This window comes from Periophthalmus magnuspinnatus, chromosome 3 (assembly GCF_009829125.3).
Source record: "Periophthalmus magnuspinnatus isolate fPerMag1 chromosome 3, fPerMag1.2.pri, whole genome shotgun sequence".
NCBI lineage: Eukaryota > Metazoa > Chordata > Actinopteri > Gobiiformes > Gobiidae > Periophthalmus > Periophthalmus magnuspinnatus.
In genome coordinates this window covers 2,001,444-2,024,412 of record NC_047128.1, presented here as the reverse complement: position 1 = coordinate 2,024,412, position 22,969 = coordinate 2,001,444, and the positions used below count along the sequence as shown (strand labels likewise).

Sequence of the window (22,969 nt, the reverse complement as noted above, 5' to 3'; positions counted from 1 at the left end):
AATACAGGAAGTGCTCCATTGTGCTTTGTAACTCCATACACCTTCACTAGAATTATTTGGATAATTTCAGCACTGGACTTGCCGATCTCTACTGAACAAAAGGTACAAGGTTAACTTAAAAAACTGCCACTTCATGACATCATAAGGTGGAACAGAGCATTTTGAGCTTTGGACATGTAGACGGACTAAAATAAAGAATTAATCTAACATGTGCAAATGAATCAAAACACAACTCCAGGTCTGTTTTTGATGAGGTAACAATGTTCTAACATGTCTTAAAGCTCACATGAGTCAATCTTGTGCAATAAAGGACCTTTAACTTTGGTTTAATACCAGATGCCCTTCCTTGTTTATTAAGGCTATCTAATCAGATTAGATCAAATGTGTGCACCAGCTCACAAAAGCATAACAGCTACATTTCATATATGCAAACAGCTGCAGGTTTGAGTTTGTTCAAATACAGGTTATGAACTTGCCCAATGGGAAAAATGAATGGAAAGAACAGGCCGTGTGTCGCATGCATTTTCCCAGGTGATTTTGTTGCAAGGCAGTACATACAGTACAAACCCTGCTGGATGCTAATTTGATATATTTAAGAACGATATACAGCTGTATGCTAATTCCATGTGTTTATGGACAAGATCCCGCTGTATGCTAGTTCCATGCGTTTGACAAGATCACAATGTATGCTAATTCCATGCATTAAAGGCCCAGATCCTGCTGTATGCTAAATTGACGTGTTTAAGAGCGAGATCCTGCTGTATGCTAATTCTGTGCATTTAAGGACAAGATCCCGGTGTACGTTAATTCCATGTGTTTATGGACAAGATCCCGCTGTATGCTAATTTGATGCGTTTAAGGACAAGATCATTCTCAGTTTGCTCCAGTGAAAACGTTACTTCATAGAGCAGCGGAGGAGGCTTAGTCAGCCCACGGCCTGATGGCTTAGGATTGTCCAGGTCTTACCAGGATTTCACAGTAATCTGGATCAGACTCAAACCTGAAGGTGAAAAGCTCCTCTCCACAACAAACGCTTTTGCTCAATATTCGAACCACATCAACTGTTGTGTTTGTTAGAGCTAGTGTTAACCAAGTAATATACCGGTAAACTATATGGGAGCGTCACACGATAGTTTCATAGATGTTTTTTGAGTTGTATTTGAGGTACTAGTATCATCCTTAAAACAGGAAGTAGGCTAACGCTGGTGCTTTGTTAGCCTGCTAGTTGTTGCTAGCACTACATTGTGAAACACGCTTATAAACTCATTGCAGTGAATAATTAGGAATGTGTCATGATTGAATCTTCTACAAATCTACAAATTTTATTCAGTTCAAGGTAGTGGAATTTGCATTTCAATTTGAATAACTATTTGTGTCCCCGGATGCGATGTAAACATGTTCAAATGAAATACTGTTTTTACTGATAACAAATGTAATGTCATTTGATGTTTTACTTCTCAAGTTGATTATCCAGTCAGAAAGCAGAGTGAGCCTCACATGAGTCTCCCATTTGGGTTACCAGGTTCAATGCTGAAATCCACTTAGTTTAAACCTGAAAGAACTCTCTCTGATCTCAATACTGCCTAAATAAAGAGGTTGGTTGTTGGGTGTTGTCACGGTACTTACATTTAAAACTCCATTTTGATGCCAAGGCATATACTTGATACTCAATTCCAATTCCGATACCACAATGATGACGAAAACACTCTTTCTTCAGATGATAGATATGTGATTTTCAACATTTATTTTCCCATGTGACCTCATATCTGTGTACTTATATCTGTGTACTTATATCTGTGTACTTATATCTGTGTACTCCCTCAGTGGTCCAGGTAGGTTCCATAGTGGTCCATAGGTGTACACTAGTCTATGTGTCTTATACTTGTTCTAATACAGCTCTAGATCATTCTAAAGCTGTTCAGGAAAAGTTCATTTCTGTTTGGTTGATGTGACTTTAAGTACCTGCGTTTTATTTTTTTTTTATTCTTTAAACTTGACGTAACTATTTCCATGACAAAAACATGAACTTAGACGCATGTTCTTTTTAGAAGTCATCTCATTAGCCTCTAAACTCCTTTATGTCACCTCCCTGTTCTAACCTGGTGCCAGCGTGTGCCCTCTGCTAATGACTTGGACTTGTTTTGTCCCAGTAGGCCGTCCCAGTTTGAGTCTCCCCTCCCCTTCTCTCTATGCCCTCTCTCTCCTCTACCCTCCTCCCTTCTCCTCCTCCTTTCTTTCCTCTCACATCTTCACTCTCTCTTTCTCTCCCTCTCCTCTTTCCTCTGACATCTTCATCTCTCTCCTTCTCTCCTCTCTTCTCCCTCACAGTCTTCACTCTCCCCTGTCTCTCTCCCCTTCTTCTCTTTACCCTCTCCCCTTTTTTCTCCCTTCCTTCCCTCCTTTCTTCATCCTTTTACCTCTCTGCTACTTCCCTCCTTTCTTCTCCCTCTTTCCTTCTCTTTCTCCCCTCCTATCTCTTCTTCCTCATCTCTTCACCCTTTCCCCCCTTCTCCCCTCTCTTCCCTCCTCTCTTCACCCTTTCCCCTCCTCTCTTCTCCCTCCCTCCTCCCCTTTCACCCCTCCTCTTTCTCCCCTCCTCTTTCCCCCTCCTTTTGTCCTCTCTTCACCCTCTCCCCTCCTCTCTCCTCTTTCTCCCCTCCTCTCTTTACCCTCTTCCCTCCTCTCTTCACCCTCTCCCCTCCTCTCTTTACCCTCTTCCCTCCTCTCTTCACCCTTTCCCCCTTCTCCCCTCTCTTCCCTCCTCTCTTCACCCTCTCCCCTCCTCTCTTCTCCCTCTTCTGTCTTCTCCTCTCTTCTCCCTCCCTCCTCCCCTTTCACCCCTCCTCTTTCTTCTCCCCTCCTCTTTCCTCCTCCTTCTGTCCTCTCTTCACCCTCTCCCCTCCTCTCTTCACCCTCTTCTTTCCCCATCCTCCTCTCCTCATCCTCTCCCCTCCTCTCTCCAACCTCCTCTTTCTCTTTCCCCTCTTTCCCCTCCTCTCTTCACCCTCTTCCCTCTTCTTTCCCCATCCTCCTCTCCTCTTTACCCCCTCCTCCCCTCTTCTTTTCCCTCCTCCCCTCCTCTTTCTCTTTCCCCTCTTTCCCCTCCTCTCTTCACCCTCTTCCCTCTTCTTTCCCCCATCCTCCTCTCCTCTTTACCCCCTCCTCCCCTCCTCTTTCTCTTTCCCCTCTTTCTCTTTCCCCTCTTTCTCTCATCCTCTTTCCCCTCCTCTTTCCTCTCCTCTTTCCCCTCCTCTTTCCCCTCTTTCTCTCCTCCTCTTTCCCCTCCTCTTTCCCCTCTTTCTCTCCTCCTCTTTCCCCTATTTCTCTTTCCCCTCTTTCTCTCATCCTCTTCCCCCTCCTCTTCCCCCTCCTCTCCCCCCTCCTCTTCCCCCTCCTCTTCCCCCTCCTCTTTCCCCTCCTCTTTCCCCTCTTTCTCTTCCCCCTCCTCTTTCCCCTCTTTCTCTTCCCCCTCCTCTTTCCCCTCCTCTTCCCCCTCCTCTTTCCCCTCCTCTTTCCCCTCTTTCTCTTCCCCCTCCTCTTTCCCCTCTTTCTCTTCCCCCTCCTCTTTCCCCTCCTCTTCCCCCTCCTCTTTCCCCTCCTCTTTCCCCTCTTTCTCTTTCCCCTCCTCTTCCCCCTCCTCTTCCCCCTCCTCTTTCCCCTCTTTCTCTTCCCCCTCTTTCTCTTCCCCCTCCTCTTTCCCCTCCTCTTCCCCCTCCTCTTTCTCCTCCTCTTTCTCCTCCTCTTTTCCCTCCTGTGGTTGTGACGCAGGATCACATTCACACTGTGGACAGCTCCATTTATGTGGCGCCGGCTCTGCTTGTTTATGCTAAATGTAAATACATCTTTTATTAAAGTGTGCACGCCCCCTGAAAAGTTACACAGTGCTTCTTTAACAAAAATATGCATCATTTTGTTAACCTTTTTACTTTTTTACGCCACCTTACTCCTACTACCAGAACTAACTAGCTGAATTTTGTTGAGTAGTCGAGTTTATATTTAAGGTAGCAGCAACAGTAGTGTTTTTATCATTCGCGAAACAGGAAGTGGGCTAACGCTGGTGCTCCGTTAGCCTGCTAGTTGTTGTTAACTTTACCGTGACAGCTAAACTCCTCTCTGGGCTTTGAAAACTGTGGAACGTGCTTATAAACTCATCACTGTGAATAATTAGGATGTTAGGAATATAACGCTATAGTTGGACCGATACGCACCTTCTGAGTACTTTTTATTTTCAATTTACATATTCTGTGTACTTTTGTTTTCACATTCACAGTAGAGTTACCAAAAGTACTATCGACACTGAAACTAGATACTTATTTGACCAGGTATCGATACTACCAGTACGACCAATTAATGCTGAAAATCCCGTAGCGTGTCTTTTTTATTATCATTGTGGTATTGGAATCGGTGTTGAGTATCGAGTCCGTTCCTTAGTATCGAAATTGAGTTTGAAATTTTATATATCACAGTATTTTGCGTTTAATTTCTAGTCTCCGTACTCTTCCTAAAGCCGCTCGCCGTTCACAATGTAAGTGTGCCGTAACCGTGGGAAACGAGGAGGTCGCCCAGGATAAAATAACCATATCATTTTTCCCGCAAACTCGGTCTTTTCGAGGCGCAGACGTCACCGAGGGCTGTGTGGGGCCGAATACCAGGGCGAGCTGTGTGTGTGTCTTTGTGCGGTTGTGCGTTTGTGCCTATGCTGTAGTCCTGTGTGTGTGTGTTGTGTGCGTGCTTGAGTTTCCGCACTATCTGGTGAGGTAGGAGAGATGTCACTGCAGACAGAATAAAGGTCAGGGCGTTCTCTGGAAGCATGAAAAACAATGAGAGTGAATGTGCGCTCTCTCTCGACGCACGGACGACCCAGACACGCACTTGTTAAGACTTAAATCAGAAAACAGCGTAACATCGACTCTGGTTTTAATGTTGTAATGTTGTTTCCTCATCAAAAAAAACCAAAGCTCGAAGTTGTGTTTTGTTTCATTCACACACGTTTAAAGCACAAACCCGACCTATTTAGGCTGAGTTCTTCTCTCAAACTGAAAACGCTCTGTTCCAACTTGTGATGTCATCATGTGGTAATACAGGAAGTGGTCCAGGAAGTGTTTTAAAACTCCACACACCTTCACTAGACTCATTTGGATGATTTCAGTCCTGGAATTGCCGATCGCTACTGAACAAAAGGTAAAAGGAGCTGTTAACTTGAAACTGCTACTACATGACATCACAAGGTGGAACAGAGCATTTTGAGCTTTGGGGATGAAGACAGATCAATAATAAAGTGTTACTCAAACATGTGAGAGTGAAACAAAACACAACTCTGGGTATGTTTTTGATGAGGTAACATTATAACATGGCCTAAAGCTCTCAGAAGTCAAATTGTGTAATACAGGACGTTTAAGAAAATGTAGTTTTGTGGATAAGTTCTCGTAGCTAAACCTTACAATGAATCAAATGAATTGTGATTTTTGTGAGTATTAATTGATTATTATTCACAGTAACTTGAAACTGTGTCCTGTAAACCGTTTGGAGCTTCATTTCATCAGTTTGTTCTCTTAAATCTGAAGTTTTATTTGGAGCGATTCATATGTTTGATCTTTAATTGCTTATTTTCACGGTGCCATATTGCAGATGGATCCCTGTTTTCACCTGTTTCACTGGAACATACTTACCTCATTCATAAATTAGATTTTCTTAATTAGTGATACACTGCAGCGTTGTGTGGTCATTTTGGTACAAATTTAAAAATTTGCTACTCTCCAGTGTGCTGCAGATATCGACAGGAAGAGCCGACTCTTTGTTGTGACGTTTACGACAGTGTCAGCTCCTGTTGGCCCCTGCAGCTTTGGAACATTACGTTTACAGAACATTTTTAAACGGAGACTTAAGTAAAACTTCATCACATGAAAAAAAACTTAGGTAAAAGTATTTAACTAAGTTTTTACCTCTGTATCTGTACTTTTACGTAAGTAAGAAAATGGAGTACTTCATCTACTGCTAGTTTTTGGGGGATAGTTGTACTTTAGAGTCATTGTACCGTGGAATAAATCGATTTTGATATTATTGCTTATTATTATATTTTCTTCAGCAATAAACAAAAACTTAAAAAAAAACCTAAACCAGGACTAAACCAGGACTAAACCAGGACTGAACCAGGACCTAAACCAGGACTAAACCAGGACTGAACCAGGACCTAAACCAGGACTAAACCAGGACTGAACCAGGACCTAAACCAGGACTAAACCAGGACTGAATCAGGACTAAACATGGACTAAACCAGGACTTAAACCAGGACTAAACCAGGACTAAACCAGGACTAAACCAGGACTAAACCAGGACTAAAACCAGGACTAAAACCAGGACTTAAACCAGGACTTAAACCAGGACTTAAACCAGGACTTAAACCAGGACTAAACCAGGACTAAACCAGGACTAAACCAGGACTAAACCAGGACTGAACCAGGACCTAAACCAGGACTGAATCAGGACTAAACATGGACTAAACCAGGACTAAACCAGGACTAAACCAGGACTTAAACCAGGACTAAACCAGGACTAAACCAGGACTAAACCAGGACTAAAACCAGGACTAAAACCAGGACTTAAACCAGGACTTAAACCAGGACTTAAACCAGGACTAAACCAGGACTAAACCAGGGCTAAACCAGGACTAAACCAGGACTTAAACCAGGACTTAAACCAGGACTAAACCAGGACTAAACCAGGACTAAACCAGGACTAAAACCAGGACTAAAACCAGGACTAAAACCAGGACTTAAACCAGGACTAAACCAGGACTAAACCAGGACTTAAACCAGGACTTAAACCAGGACTTAAACCAGGACTTAAACCAGGGCTAAACCAGGACTTAAACCAGGACTTAAACCAGGACCTAAACCAGGACTTAAACCAGGACTTAAACCAGGACTTAAACCAGGACTTAAACCAGGACTAAACCAGGACTAAACCAGGACTAAACCAGGACTGAACCAGGACCTAAACCAGGACTGAATCAGGACTAAACATGGACTAAACCAGGACTAAACCAGGACTTAAACCAGGACTAAACCAGGACTAAACCAGGACTAAACCAGGACTAAAACCAGGACTAAAACCAGGACTAAAACCAGGACTTAAACCAGGACTTAAACCAGGACTTAAACCAGGACTTAAACCAGGACTAAACCAGGACTAAACCAGGGCTAAACCAGGACTAAACCAGGACTTAAACCAGGACTTAAACCAGGACTAAACCAGGACTAAACCAGGACTAAACCAGGACTAAAACCAGGACTAAAACCAGGACTAAAACCAGGACTAAAACCAGGACTTAAACCAGGACTAAACCAGGACTAAACCAGGACTTAAACCAGGACTTAAACCAGGACTTAAACCAGGACTTAAACCAGGGCTAAACCAGGACTTAAACCAGGACTTAAACCAGGACCTAAACCAGGACCAAAACCAGGACTTAAACCAGGACTAAACCAGGACTAAACCAGGACTTAAACCAGGACTTAAACCAGGACTTAAACCAGGACTTAAACCAGGGCTAAACCAGGACTTAAACCAGGACTTAAACCAGGACCTAAACCAGGACTTAAACCAGGACTTAAACCAGGACTTAAACCAGGACTTAAACCAGGACTAAACCAGGACTAAACCAGGACTAAACCAGGACTAAACCAGGACTTAAACCAGGACTTAAACCAGGACTTAAACCAGGACTTAAACCAGGACTTAAACCAGGACTAAAACCAGGACTAAAACAAGGACTAAAACCAGGATTTAAACCAGGATTTAAACCAGGATTTAAACCAGGACTAAACCAGGACTTAAACCAGGACTTAAACCAGGACTTAAACCAGGACTAAACCAGGACTAAACCAGGACTAAAACCAGGACTTAAACCAGGACTTAAACCAGGACTTAAACCAGGACTTAAACCAGGACTTAAACCAGGACTAAAACCAGGACTTAAACCAGGACTTAAACCAGGACTTAAACCAGGACTAAACCAGGACTAAACCAGGACTTAAACCAGGACTTAAACCAGGACTAAACCAGGACTAAAACCAGGACTAAAACCAGGACTTAAACCAGGACTTAAACCAGGACTTAAACCAGGACTAAACCAGGACTAAACCAGGACTAAACCAGGACTAAACCAGGACTTAAACCAGGACTAAACCAGGTCTAAACCAGGACTTAAACCAGGACTTAAACCAGGACTAAACCAGGTCTAAACCAGGACTTAAACCAGGACTAAACCAGGTCTAAACCGTGTGTATATAAAGTCTAAAGTGCCGTTGTATGGAAATGCTCTGGTCTTTTACAGTAATGGGTCTTGTCGTGTGCGATCATGTCAGCGATGGTGCGTCACTGTTTCTACCAATCACGCTCTGCTTTTTGTCCCTCATCCTGCACTGTACATTCACTTTAAAATGCCTTCAGTCCACATTTATGTCAAATTAAACTAGCAGGGCAGTGTCTTTTGTCTTGTAGTCCTGTTTTATGTTAGTGCAAGGGCTGAAAAATGTCAGAAATATCAAAAATCTAATGCTAATCGAAATCAATCTTTCCTGATCAGTATGTATCAGAACAAATATGAGACCACACAGACCAGTATGTGGGAATATAAAAAACAAAGTACTACCATTTAATGTGTGTATTTAGAGTGATTGGTTCATGTTTGAATAATCTTTACACTCCTGTATTCAAGAACACGCCTCTTCTCTGTACTTACTTCGCTCTCCAGCTTTATTTTCTTAATCGTTGACGCTCCCATTGGGCAGAGGTCAGCGGACTTGTTTATTTTATTGAATTGTTTTCGATCAATATTACAAAAATGTAAAATTAAAATGTCCAAATTGCAACTTAATGAGAGATTAGATTATAACTGTACAGCAAACACAAGCACAAAATGTCTTCGGAGGTTTGTTTTGTTCAGGAAATTAATATTTAAAGACGTTATTTTTATGAGACTAAATAGAACTGAATCGAAAACTGATTGATCAATATGCGAGAATCAAAGACCAAAATATCGCTCAACTCAAACAAGAATCACATTTTTAAAAAGACGTTTTGAGGTCGACTTTATCAGCTTTTGTACTTCTACTCCACAGAGATGGAGCCTGTTGTATATTTCGTAAATAATGGCTACTATTCAAATGTTGATTGTATTGCGATTAATCCTTGGGCCGTATTTGTTGCGTTTCACAGGAGCTCAGAGGATTGTGCAGAGAAATGATGTAGAAACAGAGTGGCCTAGTTTTTCCATGCGCTGACAATGACTCAACTAAAGTGTTCTGCTTGGATGACTGTGGGCAGCACCAAGATGTGGGACCGAGAGGGAAGAGGCTCAGCCAATCAGCTTCTCTGATATGTGTCATGATATGTTTGACTGTGTGATGTGGACACGAGAGGTGCATGTGTACAGTGTGTATGGGGCACATACAGTACAGTGTGTGTGGGGCGCATACAGTACAGTGTGTGTGGGGCACATACAGTACAGTGTGTGTGGGGCACATACAGTACAGTGTGTATGGGGCACATACAGTACAGTGTGTGTGGGGCGCATACAGTACAGTGTGTGTGGGGCACATACAGTACAGTGTGTGTGGGGCGCATACAGTACAGTGTGTGTGGGGCACATACAGTACAGTGTGTGTGGGGCACATACAGTACAGTGTGTGTGGGGCACATACAGTACAGTGTGTGTGGGGCACATACAGTACAGTGTGTATGGGGCACATACAGTACAGTGTGTATGGGGCACATACAGTACAGTGTGTGTGGGGCACATACAGTACAGTGTGTGTGGGGCACATACAGTACAGTGTGTGTGGGGCGCATACAGTACAGTGTGTATGGGGCACATACAGTACAGTGTGTATGGGGCACATACAGTACAGTGTGTGTGGGGCGCATACAGTACAGTGTGTGTGGGGCGCATACAGTACAGTGTGTGTGGGGCGCATACAGTACAGTGTGTGTGGGGCACATACAGTACAGTGTGTATGGGGCACATACAGTACAGTGTGTATGGGGCACATACAGTACAGTGTGTATGGGGCACATACAGTACAGTGTGTAGTACAGTGTGTATGGGGCACATACAGTACAGTGTGTACGGGGCACATACAGTACAGTGTGTGTGGGGCACATACAGTACAGTGTGTATGGGGCACATACAGTACAGTGTGTGTGGGGCACATACAGTACAGTGTGTGTGGGGCACATACAGTACAGTGTGTGTGGGGCACATACAGTACAGTGTGTATGGGGCACATACAGTACAGTGTGTGTGGGGCACATACAGTACAGTGTGTATGGGGCACATACAGTACAGTGTGTGTGGGGCACATACAGTACAGTGTGTGTGGGGCACATACAGTACAGTGTGTACGGGGCACATACAGTACAGTGTGTGTGGGGCACATACAGTACAGTGTGTGTGGGGCACATACAGTACAGTGTGTGTGGGGCACATACAGTACAGTGTGTGTGGGGCGCACGATGTCTGTGCTAATGCAAAGGGAAAGGATCCATACGACTTTTGATTCTGTGTTGATTTTGTTATCATCATAGTTATAATTTAAACCTCGTCTAAACCGGGACTAAGCCGGGTCTAAGCCGGGTCTAAGCCGGGTCTAAGCCGGGTCTAAGCCGGGTCTAAGCCGGGTCTAAGCCGGGTCTAAGCGGGGTCTAAGCGGGGTCTAAGCGGGGTCTAAGCGGGGACTAAGCCGGGACTAAGCCGGGACTAAGCCGGGACTAAGCCGGGACTAAGCCGGGACTAAGCCGGGACTAAGCCGGGACTAAGCCGGGACTAAGCCGGGACTAAGCCATGTGGTCTTAACCGGGACAGAGGCAGGACAGAGGCAGGACAGAGGCAGGACAGAGGCAGGACAGAGGCAGGACTATAGGGAGCAGTCAAACCAAATCGGGGAAAGAAGGTGCCTGATTTGTCTGTTAGCGAAATAAAAATACCAGGATCATGTAGAGCGGCTTAATATGAACATTTTTAGACCAAAATGATGAGACTCATTGCAGCCGTTGCAGAGAGAGGGGTGACAGTTTTTCAATATAAAGTGAATTGGAGCCAGAATCAATGGAGCCGGAAGTGCGCCCATGAGCACTTCCTATTTGGAGCGCGCCGGTTAGCATGTGAGCTATGTCCATTTATATCTGAATCCCAAGATGGTACTGTTTGTATTGTAAAAGGTCCAGTGAGGAGATGGAGATACTTTTGATATTCTGATGTTTGGACATTCAGGGTCAACATAAGGCGGCTCTGTGGAGTGAAATGTGACCTTAAATACCTCTGTGTGTAGCGGAAGTAGTGAGGAGCAGTATTGATATTTTAAACACAGGTGTATAGGCATCGAATGGGCCCAGATGAAAGTGAATTATTCTGTTTGAGGTGCAGCGCTGAGGCCAGTGATCTGAGAGACAGGGCTAAATCAGGTCTAAACCAGAACTATACAGTGACGTCTAAACCAAGTCTAAACCAGGACTAAGACAGGTCTGAACCAGGTCTGAACCAGGTCTGAACCAGGTCTGAACCAGGTCTGAACCAGGTCTGAACCAGGTCTGAACCAGGTCTGAACCAGGTCTGAACCAGGTCTGAACCAGGTCTGAACCAGGTCTAAACCAGGTCTAAACCAGGTCTAAACCAGGTCTAAACCAGGTCTAAACCAGGTCTAAATCAGGTCTAAATCAGGTCTAAATCAGGTCTAAATCAGGTCTAAACCAGGTCTAAACCAGGTCTAAACCAGGTCTAAACCAGGTCTAAACCAGGTCTAAACCAGGGTTATACTGTGACTTCTAAACCAGGTGTAAATCAGGACTAAGACAGGTCTGAACCGGGTCTGAACCGGGTCTAAACCAGGTCTAAACCAGGTCTAAACCAGGTCTAAACCAGGACTATACTGTGACTTCTAAATCAGGTCTAAATCAGGTCTATATCAGGTCTATATCAGGACTAAGACAGGTCTGAACCAGGTCTGAACCAGGTCTGAACCAGGTCTGAACCAGGACTATACCAAGACTATACCGTGATGTCTAAACCAGGTCTAAACCAGGTCTAAACCAGGACTATACTGTGACTTCTAAATCAGGTCTATATCAGGACTAAAACAGGTCTGAACCAGGTCTGAACCAGGTCTGAACCAGGTCTGAACCAGGTCTGAACCATAATGTCTAATCCAGGTCTAAACCAGGATTAAACCAGGATTATACCAGGATTATACCATAATGATTAAACCAGGTCTAAACCAGGTCTAAACCAGGTCTAAACCAGGTCTAAATCCGGTTTTAACCAGTTCTTAACTAGGTCTCAACCATGAGGTCTCAACCAGGTCTTAACCAGGTTAAAGTATTTTATCCATGGCAGAGTTGATGGTCCAGTTTATAGGCAGCATTTTGAGCACTTTTCACCATTTAAAAGGTAGAATATTTAGTTTTTGAATCATTACTTGCCATGGCAGCGGTGTTCATTTTTCATCCTTCTGTAACCCACGGAGAGTAAGAGCCGGTCTTAGTGCTGCTTATGGCTGAGTTTTGGCTATTGCCGAACAAGAATGTGCCAGAAGGTTTGAGATATGAACCAGTTTGATAGATTTAAATGCATCTCTCTTCTTTTCATGGTGAAAACTCTTTGGCAACAGCTGGACTTTTGCCCCTATAGTAGCTTATGAAAATAGCATTAAAAACATATTGAAATACTGTAGATTTAATTTCATTGTTCTAGTTTTGTTTCTAATCAGACTTGCACATATTTGGATACCAGCAACATGCTAATTATTCACACTTGGCTAATTGGTGGCTAATGCTAACAGATTGTAAATGTAATCTCTTCATCTCTGGCTCTGGACTTGGAAATGCAAGACTGGTGTTTACACTGGTATAAACCACAGAACTATGCAAATTGCAGTGACACGTTTTTATCGTGTCTGCTTATAGGTCAATATTTTTGCACCCACACCTGTGCCTGGGACTGTTTTTCATTTGAGCCATAAAAACACAGTACATTACTAAAATACAAACAAAAGACACCTGCAGACATGACTTTTGTGTGTAATTTCACCTTCACAGCCCATTCAGATACACGACAATACACGACAATACACGACAATACACTCATCGAAATCAGACTCAATACATTTAAACTTGAAGTAAACATGTTTACTCTTAATGACAAAAAGTACTATTAAATATAATTATGTCTTTTGGTGGAACAACGTGGTCTGTTTTGTGACAAATTTACACCTGTGAAATCATTCAACTGAACAAAATCTGCAGAAATGGCCCTGTTTAAATATCACAAATGCTTGTATAAGATTTAAATGTACTTACTGTACCATAATATGTTGTTCATTATTTTAGCACAGACAGAGACTGATATATCAGACTGATATTTGCACTGTTTTACACATTGGCGTTCAGTCTCCAGGAAAGATCGATATTTTGTTTGGGCAAAGCACCTGCCTAATGTTGAAAGCTGGAACAATATTTTTTGGAGGTCGGTATTTATCATGTATAAAAATTGTTTTGTTGTTGTTGTTTTTTTGCATTACTGGGAATTTTTTTTTTTTTTTTTTGTGGCTTATATGTTAAGATTTAAGCCGTAAAAGTTGAATTAATAACTTTTATGCCTCATTACGGATGCAAACTAAGAAGTGTTTCATTCTGCTGTTTATTTTTTGCAGCTCATGATTTTTAACAGTATTGTAGATTTAGAATAGTTTTTTAATGAATTTCAATATTATTGCTTATCGACTATATTTACTTCACATATTCTGAAGTTTGATATATATCACTGATCGCGACAGGTCGACTTGAGTACGAGGGGGTCACTGCACAAAATGTAACTATAGTAACTATACCGCTCTTATCAAAGTTGTGTTCAAACAGGTTTGTGGATGATGCAGTAAATTAAAATTATGGTTCAAATCGGCCGCACATGTCACACAGAAAATCGCAGCAGAGTTAATTGGCAACAGTTGTTCTGGATTCTAAACAATCGGTATCAGCGTCATGAATAAAAAAACAAAAAAACAAAACTCATTATATACCCGTGATAGTTTTACACAAAGTTTAGTTGCATTAAAATTAAATATGTCTTAATGTCGTATTTTAATTGCCAGACTAAGTGAATTCGTTAGACCTTCATCAATCATGACTTTTTTATACTAAAACGTATTAGTGCTCTTTGGTCGCAGCTAACCGCTAGCACGATGCGTATGGATCCGGTATCCCAGGATTCCCAGCTGTGGTTTGAGGAAGTAGTTTACTCCTTCTATCTGTCGGTGCTGACGTGGGCCCAACGAACAATGTCATTCAATTTCCTGTTTTTCACTTTGGCGCTAAGGCTTTAGAGCTGTGTGCAAAGAGAGAGGGAGAGCGAAAGAGAGGGGAGAGAGAGAGGGAGGGGAGAGAGAGGGAGGGAGAGAGAGAGAGAGAGGGGAGAGAGAGAGGGAGGGGAGAGAGAGGGAGGGAGAGAGAGAGAGAGAGGGGGAGAGAGAGAGAGAGAGGGAGGGAGGGGGAGAGAGGGAGAGAGAGGGAGGGAGGGGGAGAGAGGGAGAGAGAGGGAGGGAGGGGGAGAGAGGGAGGGAGGGGGAGAGAGGGGGAGGGAGGGAGGGAGGGAGAGAGGGAGAGAGGGAGGGAGAGGGGGAGGGAGAGGGGGAGGGAGGGAGAGAGGGGGAGGGAGGGAGGGAGAGAAAGGGGGATAGAGAGAGACAGAAAGGGGGCAGAGACAGAAAGGGGGGCAGAAAGAGAAAGAGGGACAGAGAGAGAGAGAGAGAGAGAAAGAGGGACAGAGAGAGAGAGAGAGAGAGAAAGAGGGAGAGAGAGAGAGAAAGAGGGACAGAGAGAGAGAGAGAGAAAGAGGGACAGAGAAAGAGAAAGAGGGACACAGAGAGAAAGGAGGGGAGAGAGGGACAGAGAGAGAAGGGGGAGAGGGGCAGAGAGAAAGCGGGAGGACAGAAAGAGAGGGTTGGAGAAAGGCACAGAGAGAGAGAAAGGGATAGAGATTGAAAGGGGCAGAGAGAGAGGGGAACAAAGAGAGAAAAAGGAACAGAGAGAAAACCTGAAGGAGGACAAGTGCAGAAGCGTAGACCACCGGACACTAGGGGGCAGGATGTGGGGTCAGAGACAGAGGTCTATGGAAATACATGAGGTATGTGCTCATGACATTATACCGACTATTCTATATATGAAAACTACAACTATATTTTATTTGGGGTCAGTGTGGTCAGATTTAAGCCGTAAAAGGTTGAATGAATAACTTCCATGTCCTGTTACAGATGCAAACTAAAGTACTAAAGTCTTTTCATTTGGCTGTTTTTATTTGTTGTTTGTTATTTTATTTGTTTATTATTGTAGATTTATAATATTTTTTGTGGTTTAAATCTGCTCTTGGGTTTTTGTGTCAGTGGCATAAATTAGTTTCAGTATTTTTGTTTATTGTCTATATTTACTCAAAATATGTTATCATGACAGACCTATATGGGTGAAAATTTGGTAATTCTGAAATTTCAGCCTTAGTGGTTTGTTGAATTGTTCCTATTCAAACTGCAGTTTTGATTTGATTGTGGTTAATCTTGCAGCCCTAATCCGCAAGCCATACCATACAGGGACTAGGCTATGTGGTATAGTAAAATGAAAAATATTAAATCTGTCAACTGCACAAAATACTGTAGGAGTGAAGACGTTTGGCTGCTGATCCAAGCTGCTTCTTCAGTTCTGGTCAGATTACTGCTGGACACTGCCTTATATCTGTGTGAAGGGAGGAGCTAACTACACTGAAACTCAAAACCCTATTGTTTACAGTTTCTGTTTGTAGGCTAGGTCTGTTGTGCTACCCTAAGTGTGCACTGTGCCTGAGTCCTACTTAGCATAGTCATTCAAGCCCCTAATGAGTGATTTCACACCTATTAGCATCCTGGCTAGCCCTATTCTTTCTGTTGTTATTGTTTTATCGATACCTGCTCAAATTAGTATCTAGTTTTGATACTAGTTTTAGTATCGATTAGTATCTGAGTTTTGATACTTTTGATAACCCTAACCTCCATCATGTTATGCCTTTGTCAGGTCTATTTAAAGGCGCACTATGTAACTTTTTTGTTGCTACTTCTTGTATGTCATTGCTTTGCCTGGAGTGTTCCATGGCATGGCATTAAACATCTATCCATTCATTTCATTACAGGTGTTTTGATATCTCAAACACATTAAAAAGCATGCATTATAACATTGGACAGGCTCGCCTCTCCACAGATTTTACCTATAACTGCAGTTGGTAATGTAATGTAATATGAGACCTATAAATACCAGATATTTCTCTTATTTCATGACTTTAAAGGTGCAAATGTTAGTATTATATTCACTTAACTATTATAGTTAGAAGAAACAAGAGTTGGAATAGTTAGCAGGGTCGCCTCTCCACAGATCTGACCTCTATCTTGGTGGTGGTGCTGTCGATATACTGGTTAACACGTTGAATAGATTTGCATCGGTGTGCAGACTCCCGTTTCCCCTCACGTGTGTATTGTTTACACGGAGCAGGATTCTTTTGGGATGGCGTCCACGTGGGGCTCGTTTCCGTGGAGACAAACCCTGAGCAGGTCCCATTGTACGGGAAGAGGGTGAATTATTTGGCAGATACTTGAGTGAACTATAGAGGAGACAGGGTTGTGCAGTGGTGGAAGAAGTACTCAATTTTGTTACTTAAGTACTTTTTTTGCTCTGGTATCTGTACTTTTACGTAAGTTAAAGTAGCATATGATAAAAACCTACTTAAGTTAACGTATTAAGTTTAATTAAGCATTTTGTGCACATTTTGAGGTCTTATAAAGGTTCAAATGTAGTGATTTTGATAAAGATTTGTGCTGAATTTTCAACAGAAACAAGTGAATAAATTCCAGCTGTTTTTATTTGTTGTTATATTTTTGTTTGCTCAAATCGTGAACATGTTAAAAATAAACCCTCAGCCTTTTCAGCAGGTTTCAGACAATAATGAAAACTACTTTTACTTTTCAGACCTGTTAAAAAAAATATAGTGGAGTAGAAAGTACAGATACCTGCTCTCAAATGTAGTGAAGTAAAAGTAAAAATGATCTTTTACCTTTTAGTTCAGTAGAGATTTGCAATTCCAGGGCTGTTTGTGATGAAGAAACAACATTATAACATAGATTACAAAATGGCGTCATATGGGCCCTTTAAGTAAAGTACAGATACCTAAAATGTTTACTCACGTACAGTACAGTAAGGATAGTTTTACCAAGAATTTTGAAGTATTTGCTTGTTCTGTTCCACTTACACACTTATGTTCTGTGTATTCTGTATGAAATCCGTTCAAAATGCCGTCTCCTCGTTGTTCCTAAGGTCTCGTATGTGTCTTTTTTTTGCAGACCACATTAACAGAGGTGCAATTTGGACCAATGAAGTTATTTAAAGACCCACTTCAGGTAAGAACTTTGCAAACACGTGAATTATAGATGGAGCTTGTTTCTGGCTCGTCTGCATTACGATTGGACAGACACACACTGAATAGATTTTAGCGGTCGATCTCCAGTTTGTCAATAGGAAGCTGTGGGTTTTCAATACGTCAACTGCTTGTGTTTACAGCTGGGGGGGGGACGTGGGTTTCACGCAAAGGGCACAACGGCAATATGTTTCAGTCCTAATCTGATTATAAATGTAAACTACTATTTTTTTATTAATTAATGTATTTATTTAAACCCAGATAGCTATACAATTTAAGCATTTTTAAATATTAGACTGTAGGTTTAAGAGATATTAACAACGAGACAGTTTGTAGACGAGACAAAAAAAAAAAAAGAAATAAAAATAAACCATGAGTGAGTGTTTATGTATAGCGTGCATAGGCTGTATATATAAACGGACGTGACAAACCAGCTAGCCGCCACGTTCCATATAGGAAGAGAGCACGCGCTTCCGGCTCCATCGGCTCTAATTCACTTTACATTGAAAAATTGTCACCTCTCTGTGTAATTGTTGCAGTGAACCTCGTCATTTTGGTCTTAAATTGTTGGTATCACCCCTGTATTCATCCCTATAACTGCCTCCATGAGCTTCAGTCGTACATTTAGTTCACTTCCTTATACAGTCTGTGCTAGCGTGTGCGTAGCTGAAGCATGTTGAAGTTGAAGAGAAGGGAGAAAGAGCGAGTGAGACAGGTGAGCTCAGGTGGAAAAATGAACAAGGGAGTTATGACGATAAAGTTAAAAATAATAGTGATTTCAAAAAGGAAAAAAAAAAAAAAAGGCAGATCTGGTAGAGTGCTGTGTTTGTGTTGACAGTCACAGATCCACAGTCACTCCAGTTGTTATTTTGTGTAGACTACTTTGTATAAGGGTTGTCACGATACAAACGTTTCAAACTCTATTTTGATACTAAAGAATAGACTCTATACTCGATCCAGATTTTGATCCTAATGAGAATTTTAAAAGCTAAAAACAGAAAATAGAAGTATTGGACCATCTCTTTGTAACTGCTGCAATGAGCCTTGTCCTTTTGGTCTTAAAATGTTTGTATTAACCCTCTCCTCATGATCCTGGTGTTTTTATTTCACTATTTTGTCCGTAAATCAAGATGTGAACATTAATAATAGGCAGATCAGGTGGCTTCTTTCTCTGAGGTTGCTCCAGCTATCGTTAGCAACAGGTTTGATTGACAGCGTTTCTAAGCGCCTCTCCCTGCTAAACTAGCGGTGTGGGCGGGAAGGGGCGTTACCTTCAACAGGCTCACTCCGGATTGGCTCTTTGGTTGCTATGATACTGTCTGAATTCCAAATATGGACCTCTGCCTGAAATTTGCTCTCACAGACTGAAGCTGAATGCCATGGGTCACACTCACTTAATCCACTTCTTTATACAGTCTATGAGAAGAAAATTGACAAGACTTTGGTTCTGTCATAACCCAAAAAACTAAGATTTTTAAGTGCTTTATAACAGATATTTTTTTCATGTAGCTTACACTGAAACAGAGCAAAGGATCAGAGCAAACTCTAAAGTGTAACATTTTTTGTTGTATTTGTATTTTCTCAAATCTACAGTAGCACTAGGTAACAGTTTTAACCCAAGTACTTCATCATGGCTAAAATTCCTGATGGATGTATTGTTCATTGAAGCCTTGGGTTGTCACGGAAACAGGGCCAAACATTTGTCACCAGAACGTCACATAATGGACAATACACTCGAGGGACAAAGGCCACTGAGGGTCCATAGAGCGACTGGACATTGACTGCCTTGAATGGGCCATTGTACAGTGTGGAGCTACACTTTGCCATGTGCTACCGCCTAATGATGTGGTATTCCTGTGTTTTTGTCTTTAAAATGCTTCAGCGCTCGGACCGTGGCGGCTCACTTCCACAGCAGACCAATACCATTAATCACTAGTTAATCTGAATCAGAGCAGGGCGAAATGTGTTCAGTTGAATGAGTAATGCTGTGATTGTTGTTTTAAAGATATGCAACAAAAAAAAGGTTTGTAGTAACTAAATAAAATATCAAAATTCTGCAAAAGCAATGAATTTAAATTAAAACTTACATTGTACTCGTTCAAACAAGGTAATATTTTGTATAGTCACTTTCACAATCGTCTAATGGAATGAAGATATTTGTCATTCCAAGTACCACCAGATCTAAACCCGGATGACCTAAAATGAGACTGAACCAGGTCTCAACTATACGTTAGTCTCTAAGTTTAGGGACGCACCCATCCAGCTTTTTCTGTTCCGATACCAATGTCGATACTTCAGCTTTAAGTATCTGCTGATCCCTTTCCATTTCCTTTAAACACAAACAGTATAACGTGTTTAGTTAGTTTAAATTATTAAGTTACAACAGAACAGCTTTGAAAGAATTATTAATATATGAGTAAATCGTCTTATTACACCAGTTTAGACCAAAATGACTGAACTGATTTGTTGGAACCATTATCCAATCCACCAAAAATGTTCAGTATCGGCCTCAATATCTGATACCAGTATTGTATCGGTGCACCATTAAACAGGAAAGAGGACAAAACCATTCATAGATTTGTCTGAATATAAATAAAGCTGCAGAGGGCCCCGTGTACCACAGTTTGAGAAACACTGATCCGATGTTTAAACCTCATCTTTAAGCATTTCTATTGAATTGACCTAATATCTTCTGATTATTATTATCAAGGCGCTCAAAAATAATCTAGATATTCACTTTTGTCAATATCTCCCAGTTTGAATAACAAAACAAATTGGATATTTCAGGTATTAAACTAGCTATTTAAACTAGGTACTTAATAGTGTCCCAGGCTTGGCATATAAAAGCCTTACTACAGCCTTATACCCTGCATTCCCTCCACCTCTGCAGGAATGTTGACTTTTCTACCAACATCCCAATGTGGAATTCTGACCCGATTCCCTGAGCGTTCTGAACACAGCGCTCCGAGCCCATGTATTTATGACACATGTGAGGGGAACGCTCTGTAGATTAAGGTTGTGGGTTTACATGCACTGAAAGGGTTAAACCTGGTGCTCTGCTTTGATGCTCGAGTTGTGCTGATAATGATCTTGTAGTTTTGGGGTTTTTTTAGTTTTGTTTTTTACACACAGCACTGCATTTTGGGTAAAACTATTATAGTAAGTAAAGCTAAATCATAGACTGTACTTAAATGGACATGGCTAGCCACCGCGTTTCAAATATTCTCTCTGCAACTGCTGCTCAGGATCGTCATTTTGCTCTTAAAATCTTTGTAATGACCCACTCTACATGATCCTGGTATTATTATTTCACTATTGTTTCCATAAATCCAGATATGAACATTAATAACAGGAAAAAAATCAGGTGCCTTCTTTCCCTGAGTTCGCTCCCGCTACTATTAGCAACAGATTTCACTGACAGCGTTGCTAAGTGCCCGCTCCACGCTAAACCAGCAGAGCGGGCGAGAAGGGGCGTTACTTTCAACAGCCTTGCTCCAGATTGGCTCTTTGGTTGCTATGACACCCGCGGTCAGAATTCCTAATATGTAACTCGGCTCCTGTAACTGCGGGAACCGAGCGCTGTGGGTGACGTCACACTCACTTTGTCCACTTCTTTATACAGTCTATGACCTAAATTAGGGTAAATCTACACTTATATAGACTTTGTGAATTATCTTTTTAAAGTGAACTGTGTAACTTTTTTCTGGAGTGTCTGCTATGGCATTAAACATATCTCCATGGAGACATTCACATGTTTTTCGAGGTATTTTTCTTCAATAATAATACCTGTAATTGAATAAAGGCAATATGTATTAATGCCAGTCTAGGAAACATTCCAGACAAACCAATAAAATCTCCGTAGAGACGAGCAGGTGGCTTACTTCTGCCAGAAAAGTCAGTACTTGTAGTCAGTAATTATGTAAAATGGCAGTCTATTGGGTATATGGGTTTCAGCTTTCTGTTGTTATATTTGACATTTTGCAGACTTTTTTCCGTTTAAAAGATATAATATAAAAAATTAAAAAAAATTAAAAAGGTGATATTTTATTTTAATTTATTTATTTATTTATTTATTTATTTATTTATTTATTTATTTATTTATTTATTTATTTATTTATTTATTTATTTATTTATTTATTTATTTATTTATTTATTTATTTATTTATTTATTTATTTATTTATTTTATTTTATTTTATTTTTATTGACGTCCTAACTTTCCATCATTTTAAAACCTACAGATAGCTTTAATCCATCAACCCAGCCATGAAGAAGGCTTGATGTTAAGGTTAGATGCAGCATTTACCCCTAAACTAATACTGTGCACAATACAGACTTCAACCAATTGCAAGACAACTTAAATGCCTTGGTAAGGGTCAGCAAGTCCTTCTATTTAAAACACATAGCTGACTTCTTTGTCCAATTAACTCCAGTCAAATTGAATTATGAGGACTATTTTAAAACAAGCCGTCCTCTGTCTGCTCATTGTGGCCGGGACAGTACCTTCAGTTTTCTCAACAAAGTCTCGGCTAATTCAATTTTACAGGTGTGATGCAAAACCGGTGTGTGCAGAACAAACTTCTCCTTCTTCCCGTTCATTTGAGGGAACTGCCAGGAGCGAGGATGACGTTTGTGAGACTGGGTGACTCATGTATCTAGCCTTAGTGCTGCTCTGCTCTTGGAGGCGGGCCTGAAAATCCCTCCTTTGGTATTTACGCAAGCAGCACATGGCCTATATGAAAGTATGCAGGCTGAGAGGGCGCTCTGTGCAATGCAAGGCTGAAAAAAAAAAAAAAAAAAAAAAAGCCGGAGCTAGCGTCACTAACTGTGTCACAGATCATTTTAGAGCAGGATTAAATACCTTGACCTCGCTGCATGGGGGTAGGTCATATCAAATGGGATGTTTGCAGTAGTTTGTCCTTTCGATTACATGTATGAATGGACAGAGACGAGAACATTCACAGATCATAAAACAAAACTGTGGAATTAATTTCACATTTTAAAGCTGCACTGCAAGTTTTTCAGGTGGAGGTCAGTTGTTTGTCGTCATGGAGATGTTATTGCTTTTATACAGTAAGGCATTAAACTGTATCCCACTGGAGATAAAAAACAAGTTATAGGTCAGATCTGTGGAGAGGCAAGCCAGGTCACTATAAAAATCTTTTTTTTTCACTACGGTGAATCAGAATCAGAATCAGAATCACTTTTATTGATCCCCGAAGGGAAATTCTCTTAGTTACCAGATGCCACAACCACAGGATAGAATTTAAGAATAAAAATAAAGTCATTTAAATAAGAATAAAATTTGTGCAATAAGAATAAAGTGTCATGCAATAAGAAATAAAGTGTCAGTGAAATGCATATAGTGGAACATTCCAGACAAAGCGATTCCGTCTATATGGAGAAGATCGGATTGCCCACCAGAAAAGTTACACAGTGCATCCTTAAAGTCTAATCTTGTTTTTTTTTTTCACTTGGTGGTATTTGAATAA

At 41.4% G+C, this 22,969-nt stretch overlaps 1 protein-coding gene and 1 long non-coding RNA gene across 3 annotated transcripts in view; one reads left to right on the top strand and one right to left on the bottom strand.

The window, feature by feature from the left end:
- Positions 1 to 22,969, top strand: part of pde8a (phosphodiesterase 8A) — a 100,804-nt gene that overhangs the window by 37,344 nt on the left and 40,491 nt on the right. The window contains exon 2 of the mRNA XM_033990614.2: positions 17,406 to 17,462. Coding sequence (XP_033846505.1) covers positions 17,406 to 17,462 — 57 coding nt within the window. The remainder of the gene's footprint in view (positions 1 to 17,405; positions 17,463 to 22,969) is intronic.
- Positions 6,259 to 7,395, bottom strand: LOC129457340 (uncharacterized). 2 transcript variants are annotated; one of them, XR_008649200.1, is made up of 4 exons: positions 7,050 to 7,395; positions 6,692 to 6,805; positions 6,531 to 6,598; positions 6,259 to 6,359 (listed from the first exon to the last, which is right to left on the bottom strand). It is a non-coding gene; the product is annotated as an uncharacterized LOC129457340 (long non-coding RNA). The 2 variants fall into 2 exon arrangements; XR_008649199.1 differs by lacking the exon at positions 6,259 to 6,359 and having other exon boundaries at positions 6,500 to 6,598.